This window comes from Castanea sativa, chromosome 9 (genome assembly GCF_040712315.1).
Source record: "Castanea sativa cultivar Marrone di Chiusa Pesio chromosome 9, ASM4071231v1".
NCBI lineage: Eukaryota > Viridiplantae > Streptophyta > Magnoliopsida > Fagales > Fagaceae > Castanea > Castanea sativa.
In genome coordinates this window covers 12,672,685-12,683,939 of record NC_134021.1, presented here as the reverse complement: position 1 = coordinate 12,683,939, position 11,255 = coordinate 12,672,685, and the positions used below count along the sequence as shown (strand labels likewise).

Below are 11,255 nucleotides of genomic sequence, written 5' to 3'. Positions count from 1 at the left end.
TATATGTTTGGTTGGAAGGATAGAAAAGTAAAGAGATGAAAAACTATAAAAAAATAAAGTTGGTATAAATTTGCGATTATGTCTCTATTAAATAAAACAAAAGACAATACAATTTTTTATACACATTTATTTATTTAAAAAATTATGTATGGACATTTCACTTTTTTAAATTATTATTTTAAAGGCACAAGTCAGATCATGAAACTGGTGAAAAAAAAAAAAAAGAAAGAAAGAAAGGAAAGTGATAAAAACAAAATAAAGAAAAAGAAAAAAGTGAGATTAAAAAAATAAAAAAGTAAAAACCAAAACAACGTGAACTTGCATGTTGGTAAAAGTGAAAAAAAAAAAGAGGAAAATAAACTATGGAAGGAATTGATAAAAACAAAGAAAGAAAAAGAAAAAAGTGGGATGAAAAAAAAAATCACGAAACAACGTGAACCTGAAACAAAGAAAGAAAGAAAAAAGTTAGCAAAGAAGAAGGTGAGGGGCATTTTGGGCAATTCATGTTAGTGAGCTTCTCTCCCTCCCGTTTTCTCTCTATTTTGGAGAGAAAAAATTTTGGTGGGCCAGGAGAAAAAATATCTGAGCCCTACAATTTATTTTCCTTCTTCTCCACCTAACCAAACACACTCCAAAAAAGTTTTTTTTCCTATTTTTTCTTCAAAGTTTTCCATCCACCATATTTCACCTCCAAACAAACACATCCTAAGACTTGATTTCTCTATCTGGATTGAAAAGAGTATTTGTTTTGTACAACAAGCTCTTCTCCATGATATCTCTATCATTGTTCATTATGAATAAAGTTAGATGCTTTCCCATAAAAAAATGTGGAAAATTAGTGATATCTAAAGGTGTGAGGAGTTACATTTAGCTTTAGATTATTTTGTGGATGTATGTTTTCTTTCCTCACGAAAATCATTTTGTTTGGCGTATCTAAATTTCTGACTTCAATCATAATAATGAAACACACTTTATTAAATAAAAATATCAAAGATTATAATGAAACAAAATTTTTTACAATGAATAAAATGAAACCAATCCCAAAATTATGGACTAAAAACATATATAAATCACTATTTTACATTGTGATTGTCCAAAAATTATATTTTGTACCTGGCATATATGCCGAGTACACCATATACTAGCTCGTGATTGTCGGCATTAGAAATTTTCTCGTGGACAAGTACATGCTCATGTCTCCAAAGTTCAAATGCATTTTATCAACAGTTTTATTAAAGTCATGACTTTTTTCACAACTTACCCAAGTGGTTAGATGTGAGTGGCAATAAATTATCTTCACATAGATTCACTGTTAACATTACTTTTATCTTTCAACACTTAGAGCATTTACATCGATTCGTGTAAAACTGTCTTTTTTAGCGTAAAAACTTTTTTTTACATATTATTTTTTAAAGAAACATTATTGTGTAGTTCAGGAGTACAAGGTGAGTAGGCTGACCTTGTACTCCCAGCCAATAGGAGCATGCCAGCACATGATAACTTGCTTATCTCAGTGGGACTGCCAGCTCAGGGTGCTCTGATAACGTCTGTTAACGTTAGGAAATTTTTAGTTTCACTTTTAATTTTAAAACAGGAACGCTCATTCCTTCTCTCAGACTCTCACATACGATTCCTCTCTTCCTCTCCCATGAACAGTGGCTCAAGTACCAAGGGCTATTCCTCTCTCATCTCCGTCAGCATCGTTGAAGTTCACTGTGTGGCCACCTTGCCGTGGTTGGTTCAGTTCGTTCTCTGATGCCGTTTCGGTATTCGTTCAAAACGAAACCGATCTAGCCCAAACGAAAAATGAAAGCCCTTCCAAACTCTTCTCTGTATGGTCCTTATCAAGCTCTTTCCTCTTCTATTCCATTGCTCCAAGCCTCATTCACGGGTATAGCCATCCGTAAAGGCATAAACGGTGAGTGCAATTTTTCTAAAATCATCTTTTGGGGAAATTTCTTATTCTGTAATTATTGATGATTTGAATCTCATATTTTTGGGATAAATCTACTGTTTGGGGTTTTGATTGTAATGTGATTTGGATTTGCAATTGTTACCCAATTGGGTGTTGGATTTGTAATTTTGTGAAGTAACTTGTGACTGGTGAGTCATTATATAAAGCATGGCTCATGGTATGTTTTTTATTGCATATAAAGTGTTTGTTTAAATGCTTCTTAGGCCACAACTTACCAAATCCTTGTCCAACTTTCTGAGACAAAGCCAAATCCTTATTTTGCAGTGCTATAAGATTTTTTTTGTTTTTTTTGAGTGAAGTATTTGCTGTTTTGCAGTGAATCTATTATTGATTTAGTAGTTTCCATTTATTTAAAGCCTAAGTACTTGTGAGAGTATTACTGGAATTCACAAGTAAATTTATGTAGCTTATCAGTCCTTTCAGGGATTTATTTTCTCATGGAAATGCATCTGTTGTACTCAAATTGCACCTCCTCCCTTTGGAAAGGAGGCAATGCTTAGCTTTTGTTTCTTTATTGATTTTTTTTTTTAATAAATCTGTTCTGAAGTTCTTTTATTATTTTTCTTTGGAGCTATATTTCAGGTAAATGCCTCTTTCTTTTCTTTTGTTTATCAACCACTTGGTCTTTGTTACTACGTATATGCAAGTATGTTCTACAATCAAATGTCAAATTGATGGTTCCTTGGTGAAAGTATACTTTTCAGAGAGTGTTGGTTCCAAGTGTTGGATGCTTACTTTTACTCTTTTATTTTTATTTTTTTGGTTTATTACTAGAGAGGCTTGTTGAGGCCCATGCTGATGATGGTTTACTAGAAATATTTGGCCTAAAGCAAGGGTGGCATGCATCTTTTGTTATGTTTGAACTCATCTCTGCCAAACACATTGCTCAGGTGCAGTATCAAAAGATGACCTGAGAGGTATGTGGTTCCTCCAACAAGGATGATATTGCTTGCTCCAAGATTCAAGCAATGAATGGGTGAGTCCACTTTCCCTTTCTGTTGGTCAGATGAAATTTCTAGATTTTCTTCTCCCACAAAATTTTCTGCCATAGGAATTCTTAATTGTTTATTATTTAAATTTTTATTTGTGTTTGCTTATCTTTGATTTCCTTTGATACTCATGTTGATCTCTTTGATGATTATGGTTAGTATTTGATGGATTGATGTGTCTTGAATTATTTTTGTATTGGGTATTTTAGAATTTATGGCTAATTGACTTTACAACCCTGGCTCATTCCTTCTGTACTCCAATTGTTTGATAAAATCACTCAATGAAAAGACTGTCATTTTAAAATAATTTTGGTATAGACCTTCATGAAACTTGCTTATTACTGTTAGAAAAGCTTGATTTAATTATCATAACTCATTCTTGGACATGTAATTGATAGTGCTTAGACATATTGGAGTTCACCTGTGATGTTTATTAATAACTGTAAATTTCACTTATGCTATTTTGTATTAATTGTGTGATGAATATATATATATATATATATATATATGTATATATATATATATATATATATATATATATATATATTCATACATTATATAGTTTTGATATTCAATCATTATGCAAAAGTTCAGACTTTAGAGAAGCAAAATGAGCAGAGGTGGAGAGAGTTTTCACAACTACAAAAATCTAGAAGGATATTTCAATGGATAGCTGAAAAATAAGTCTGATGATGCTTTCATTTGTGGAAACAATTATACTTTCTACATTGAAGCCTTGCTGCCTAGCTTTCTTTTAGGATTACTTTGTTTTTACTTTTCGGTTTTCATCTAGCTAAGTGAATTTGTTTTTAGATGGCTTAAGTTTGAAAGAAACTACTTTTTGTACTTACAGCTTTACTCAAATTTGACTTGGAGCCCATATAAAGTTATGTACTAATTTTATATGCTTAGTTTCTTGTTCTCAAGGATTACTTATTTTACACATTTTACTTATTTATTTTTCTTTAAATTAGGTTGTCAACCACATCGAAAAGTTACAAAAGTAAAGACATGGGCAATGGCCACTATGAACTAAGTAAGAGAGTTCATAAGGTATTTTTTATTATAGTTGAAGACAAGCAAAACTTATTATTACAGATGTTCTCTACTTTGAAACCGGAGTTGCAACGGTGCCCATAAAAAAAATTGTCATGAGAACACTTATTCTTGTAATGTATATCATTTTTGAGCTACAAGAATGTCTCGTCTTATTTTAGTCTCTTGTAACTTTTGGAAGCATTTGGAGGAAGTGCATATTATGGTAACACTTTTTTGATGTGGAATTGTCCAATTCTAATGTAATAACCTTCAAATTCATTTAGAAGATTTGTTGAATTCCATGATTTTTTCCCCAATATGGTATAGAAAGTAAATGTGAGAATTGTGTTATTATGGTTAATGGTCTTGCTTCATAGTCATGACCAAGGGAATTACCTTGTAATTAACCTGATAACCAAATCCAAGAATTCTTAAAAATAAAGTTAGTAATAGTCAGCAATAAAGACACAAACTCACATTACATTAAGTATTTTGAAATTACAAGAATTTACAAATTCACATTGCATATGTATTTTGAAGTTACAAGAATTTGTACTAGACATGGAGGGGAGAATTTTGGAAATAATCTAAATGCTTTATTATTCAAATCTCATCCTTAAAAACAATGTTTGTTACAAGCTAATTATCATCTGCATCACAATGACATAAAGGAACTACTCCAACTCAGAGTTCCAAGTTGCTATTCATTTGCATCTTTTGCTGCAAAATATTCATGCTACAATGTCTGCTACAAAATATTCATGCCACAAAGATAAGCAGCACTTCACAGCATTATATTACAAAGGCGGCATAAAACTCAATCCAAACAGGAATGACAAAAATAAAAGTGAAATAATGTAATTTTAATTGACATAAGAACAATAAATTCCATCAACTTACGATTTTGACTAACAATTGATTTTGATACAACAACAAATACACTGTTACTGATGCACAAAAATATAATTTACAATACAAGCCCTCAGGTACTTCGCCTGCTTTACATGAATCCCAGCTATGCCTAAATGAAACACAATGCACCAATATCACTCTCCACTGATCATAGCTGACTGAAAAGGGACCCTCTTAATTTCCACAAATGTCGAATAAGAATTTCAAGTTTACACAAGGTTGCATGTTAGCACTTGAGCAGTCAGAACTTTACACGATAGCATAAACAATAAGAATTTCGAGTTTTATACTACACCTGAGCAATGTGTTTGGCAAAGATGAGTTCAAACATAACAAAAGATGCATGCCACCCTTGCTTTAGGCCAAATATTTCTAGTAAACCATCATCAGCATGGGCCTCAACAAGCCTCTCTGGTAATAAACCAAAAAAATAAAAATAAAAGAGTAAAAGTAAGCATCCAACACTTGGAACCAACACTCTCTGAAAAGTATACTTTCACCAAGGAACCATCAATTTGACATTTGATTGTAGAACATACTTGCATATACGTAGTAACAAAGACCAAGTGGTTGATAAACAAAAGAAAAGAAACAGGCATTTACCTGAAATATAGCTCCAAAGAAAAATAATAAAAGAACTTAATAACAAATTTATTTTTTTAAAAAAATCAATAAAGAAACAAAAGCTAAGCATTGCCTCCTTTCCAAAGGGAGGAGGTGCAATTTGAGTACAACAGATGCATTTCCATGAGAAAATAAATCCCTGAAAGGGCTGATAAGCTACATAAATTTACTTGTGAATTCCAGTAATACTCTCACAAGTACTTAGGCTTTAAATAAGTGGAAACTACTAAATCAATAATAGATTCATTGCAAAACAGCAAATACTTAACTCAAAAAAAAAAAAAAAATCTTATAGCACTGCAAAATAAGGATTTGGCTTTGTCTCAGAAAGTTGGACAAGGATTTGGTAAGTTGTGGCCTAAGAAGCATTTAAACAAACACTTTATATGCAATAAAAAACATACCATGAGCCATGCTTTATATAATGACTCACCAGTCACAAGTTACTTCACAAAATTATAAATCCAACACCCAATTGGGTAACAATTGCAAATCCAAATCACATTACAATCAAAACCCCAAACAGTAGATTTATCCCAAAAATATGAGATTCAAATCATCAATAATTACAGAATAAGAAATTTCCCCAAAAGATGATTTTAGAAAAATTGCACTCACCGTTTATGCCTTTACGGATGGCTGTACCCGTGAATGAGGCTTGGAGCAATGGATTAGAAGAGGAAAGAGCTTGATAAGGACCATACAGAGAAGAGTTTGGAAGGGCTTTCATTTTTCGTTTGGGCTAGATCGGTTTCGTTTTGAACGAATACCGAAACGGCATTAGAGAACGAACTGAACCAACCACGGCAAGGTGGCCACACAGTGAACTTCAACGATGCTGACGGAGATGAGAGAGGAATAGCCCTTGGTAGTTGAGCCGCTGTTCATGGGAGAGGAAGAGAGGAATCGTATGTGAGAGTCTGAGAGAAGGAATGAGCGCTCCTGTTTTAAAATTAAAAGTGAAACTAAAAATTTCCTAACGTTAACAGACGTTATCAGAGCACCTTGAGCTGGCAGTCCCACTGAGATAAGCAAGTTATTATGTGCTGGCATGCTTCTATTGGCTGGGAGTACAAGGTCAGCCTACTGACCTTGTACTCCTGAACTACACAATAATTTTTCATTTTTTAAAACATTCCATATCAAATTATCTATTTTACATTACTTTTCATTAAGATACTATTTCCTTATCAATTTATTATTATCCCAAATCATATCTATTTCTTCCTCAACCAAAAACCATTTCTCTCAATCTAACAAATTATTGAAATATTCTTTTGCATAGCTAAAGTAACTTGTGTAAATTTATATAGCTATTATAGTATAAATTTATTTTTACACAATAATACATAGACTAATGTGAGTGTAATTTAGGGTTGATTAGGAAAATTTGAGACCTTTTGCTATTTTACAATAACTGATGTAAATGCTCTTACATAATGGTATTTTAACAATTATATAAAAAAAAAAGTTGTGTCGCTAGATATATTGGTTTAGTAAACTTTTTCTCTTTTTTGTTTTTGTTTTTGTTTTTTTTTGTTATTTCCTTTCTCACCAAAAATAAAAAATAAAAGGGTCCCAATCCCAAAGGACCAAAAATCACTTTCAAAGTCTTAAACAACACTTCAAAACAACTTATAAATTTTGAGCATTTATATCAGTACATGCAAAATTTTTTGTTTATTTTAGCATAAGAATATACTTTTCCTATTTTACATACTTACTTTTTAAAATATCACACATCAAGTTATCTATTTTATACTACATTTCATTAAAATATCAATTTTTCTTTATTTTTTTTAATTATTTCTCCTTTTTCACACATAGTTATCATTATCCACTTTTTTTCTTCATCTTTGAGATATGTAAAGAAAGAATAAAAAATTAAATGCAAAATAAATAGTGTTAGTGTAAATTTACATAATTACTTTTACATAATTTTGCATGACCTGATGTAGATGAATTTTGGATTTAAAACCTCTGCCTTTTTGTACTTCATTGTGGCTATCTTTCTTTTTTTCATTTTTTTTTTTTTGCTGAATTCATTGTGGCTATCTTGGTTATGGCCTTTTCTTTTCCATCATCGTGGACAACTGAAGCACCAATCCTCCAAGCAGCTAGCTTATTATGTTGGTCATGTCATGTCATCTCACATGACTAACATACATGTAACTTTATCATGTTATCACCTAGTGGTTTTGAGGAAATTTTTCCAAACTAGTTTGTATCTAAATTTAATCCGTTCCATTAAAATGAGTTTCTTAAGTCTTTTCACGAAGCCGTTGCTTTGCTACCTGTTGGAGTTTGTTTAGTTTCTGTTATCATATCTGCTGTAATTGGTTATTTAGTGTAGGTTAGACTTGATCATGTACAAAAATATCATTCTAATTGTATTTCTTGTTAGAGAAATATCAGGGACATAACAAAATGTCACAAGAAGTTTATTACCTTCCTAAATTAGCATGTTAACTCACACATGAACCCCAATACAATCTCTAGTTTAAATATTTTGGTATGCTATATTTGGGAATGTTAAGAAATTGTTAATACGATTACAGCTTTTTCTCTCTAGCCTTCTTTTCGCTTTTCTCTCTCCCTGTTCTTTGTGATTCAGTGTCAATCTCTAAAACTTTACAAAACCTTCATGTGCAATTAATTCCTTTAACCATGGCCTCCAAATTCTCTCTGCAACGCTCTTATAGTTATAGCTATAGGCCCAAAACAACAAGTAATGTCCCCCAAAAAAAGCCTTCCTTGTCATGGAAGTCAATTGTGGCCGTCTTTATAATGTTCTCAACATTAAGCTTGTTCATATGGGTCCTAGATTCAATTGAGGATCCACCCCCTGATGTCTTCATTGACTATCTCAAGGTATCCAACTTTGAATTGTTGGATTCGAAATTGGTTGCTGAATGGGTAGCTAAATTAACACTTTACAAATACATACCTACCTCGCCCCCTAACAATCACCCAGTTAAGTCTGATATTCCACTCTTCAAACGTGTTGAAGCTTTTATAGCTTACAAAGAACACATTCTCGCCTTTAACTCGACTAACGTTGAGCCAAAATGGGGATGGCTTGGTCTAAGGTCCCTTACTGTCAAATTTTCCACAAGGGATTTGGAAGGGGAGGATCAAATGGAGGTCGAGGATTGGGTGTTGGAGGATATCAGGAAAGATAGAGACAATGGGGCAGTGACTTTTGGCATGGAAATAGTCGTATGGACTCAAGGATACCAGAGGTCCTTTTGGGCTCAGTGTCCTAAGCTCAGAGTTGATTTTAATCAGCCAACGTGGGAAGCTACTTGGCCCAATGATTGCCATGTTTCTAAGTGGTACCATCCTTTAAATACATTGTATAGATAGATCGTAGGAGGGCAAAAAAGGGGTTTGAATCAAATGTATGTTGCACTCCAAATTATATCATTATCATTGAAATATCGCAAAAGATAATATAATATGTACTTTTTTTAGTGATTATTTGTAATTTGATCAATGTGTTTGTAATTTAGTTAGGAAGTATAATGTACTATATCTAATCTAAGAATATGTATATACTAGACTCTTGCTTGTGTTTAATACTTTAATTAGTAAACCAGTCACAAATTCACGCGATGTATGGGGATAAAAAATTATTTTGTATAGTAGTATAATGTAATTTTTTTTTCCCTATTGTTTTTTGAAAATAATTTGTTCTCTCTAAAAATTAAAAAATTTCTACTCGGTCCAATTAGGTCTATTTTGGTCCCCTTAGTCCATTTTAGACTAATTGAACCTTAAATTGATTCTTTTTGTAAGTTGCATTTTTCAAGTTTAGCTCAAAAATTCATTTTTTTTTCTTAATTTTTGGGTTGAAAATTATAAAATTTTATTATATTTGGGCTAAACTCTATAGTTTTGAGTTAAAAAAATACAAAGAAAATATTATTAGAAATTAGAAGTATGAGCCCTAAAAATGCAATAAAAATGATAAATATTCAAAAGTCTCATTTGCTCCACATTGTTTTATTCGGTCCATTCTGTCCTCTTTGGTCCATTTTGGTCATATTCGGTCCTATTTAGTCCATTTTATCCACTAAAGTTTCATTCAGTCTAGTTCGGTCTATTGAGTTTTATTCAGTCCACTTCGGTCTATTCAGTCCACATTAGCTCTATTCGGCTCATTCTATCCACTTTGGTTCAATTTGATCTTATTCAGTCCATTCTGTGCACTTTGGTCTACTTCAGTTCTGTTCGGGCCATTCAGCCTACTTTGGTCATATTCGGTCCATTTTTTCCACTTTGGTTCTATTCAGTCTACTTAGGTCTTATTCAGTCCACATTAGTTTGATTCAGTCTACTTCGGTCCATTCTATCTATTTTGGTCCAATTGGATCCTGTTTGGTCGATTTTGTCCACTTCCGTCCTATTCGGTCCATTTGGGGGTGATATTTTGACCTCTTTGTTTGTTTTGGATTTTGATAAAAAAATTATTATTCTTGAAAATTTTGCAGATAATTTGTTTTACTCTCTCTCTCTCTCTCTCTCTCTCTCTCTCTCTCTCTCTCTCTCTCTCTCTCTCTCTCTCTCTCTCTCTATATCTCTCTCTCTCTCTCTCTCTCTCTCTCTATATATATATATAGTCTTTTCATTTCTTATAATTTCTCACATTATATGTGCAACTAAATAGTGTGCCTTTGCGTGCAAAATTGTGGAAACCATATGATATTTGAAGCTGTGAGGAGTTGCATCTAAATGTGGATTATTTTGTCGGTGTAAACTTTTTTTTTTCTCATCTAAGCATTTTGTTATATATCTAAATTTCAATTGTTAAGGATAACAATGAAACACACGCAGTTTATTAAAAGATTAAAGAGTATAATCAAACAAAAATTTTTACGATGACTAAATTGAAACCAATCCCAAAAGTTAAGGACTAAAAACACATATAAATCAATATTCTACCTTGGGATTGATTGCACCATAAATTTTCTTGGACAAAGGCATGCTCGTGGTCCTTAAATTTTAGATGCATGTTATTAATTACTTTATTATACTAGTGTTGTAAGTCTTGTCTTTCCACTCCCTTCTTCACCATCCCCTATGTCTTCTGTCTATATTATCCCAAAAAAGAAGAAGATAAGTGGTCTAAAGTACCACATCGGTTAGTTAGTTAGTGAGTGAGTCTTCGGTTTATAAGCATTGCTAGTACTTACAAAGATTAGACTCTTTTGTAAGTGGTAGTGTTGTAAGTCTTGTCTTCTCACTCCCTCCTTCCCCATCCCCTATGTCTTCAATTTAATGAAATGGTTGGCACAGAGGCACTCTTGGGCTTTGGGGGCAGTTTCCCTAGCAATTGTTTAAAAACAAATACTATTATATATAACTTAGGTTTTAGTTTTAGAAATTTTGTTTTATAAAATTACATTTTGCCTTCTTACCAATATCATTGGTTATTTTAAGAGTAATGCTACAACTACAAAATTTTCTACAACATTTTTACAAACTTTTGAGGTAGCAACTTTTTACTAGTTCACATCTAGACCTACCACTTACATCACATTCTACTCACCAATACCACTTAGTATAAAAAATTGTAGCTTTAGCATTTTCCTCATTTTAAAGGCCATAAAAAAATTTATAGATCTAAAATCTAAAACTAAATATAAAGTCCAAAAAAAAAAAAAAAAAGCTTAACAATAAAAATTACCAATAGCAAAGCTAAAAAAAAATTAAGC

The 11,255-nt window shown here is 32.2% G+C and overlaps 1 protein-coding gene and 1 long non-coding RNA gene across 2 annotated transcripts; one reads left to right on the top strand and one right to left on the bottom strand.

Annotated features, from left to right (window-relative positions):
- Positions 1–1,569: 1,569 nt before the first annotated feature.
- Positions 1,570–4,319, top strand: LOC142608589 (uncharacterized). The gene is made up of 3 exons (XR_012839548.1): positions 1,570–1,918; positions 2,866–2,951; positions 3,939–4,319. It is a non-coding gene; the product is annotated as an uncharacterized LOC142608589 (long non-coding RNA).
- A 510-nt stretch (positions 4,320–4,829) lies between these two features.
- Positions 4,830–6,465, bottom strand: LOC142608588 (diacylglycerol kinase 4-like). The gene is made up of 3 exons (XM_075780277.1): positions 6,157–6,465; positions 5,210–5,325; positions 4,830–5,087 (listed from the first exon to the last, which is right to left on the bottom strand). The coding sequence occupies exons 1-3, from the start codon at positions 6,266–6,268 to the stop codon at positions 5,049–5,051; spliced, it is 267 nt and encodes an 88-aa protein (XP_075636392.1). The 5' UTR covers positions 6,269–6,465; the 3' UTR covers positions 4,830–5,048.
- Positions 6,466–11,255: the final 4,790 nt, after the last annotated feature.

Coding starts and splice junctions, on each gene's coding strand:
- LOC142608588 (XM_075780277.1), bottom strand. CDS start 6,268: ATGAAAGCCCTTCCAAACTCTTCTCTGTATGGTCCTTATCAAGCTCTT. Junction 5,326..6,156: donor CATCCGTAAAGGCATAAACG/GTGAGTGCAATT, acceptor GTTTATTACCAG/AGAGGCTTGTTGAGGCCCAT. Junction 5,088..5,209: donor TTGCCAAACACATTGCTCAG/GTGTAGTATAAA, acceptor GTGGAAATTAAG/AGGGTCCCTTTTCAGTCAGC.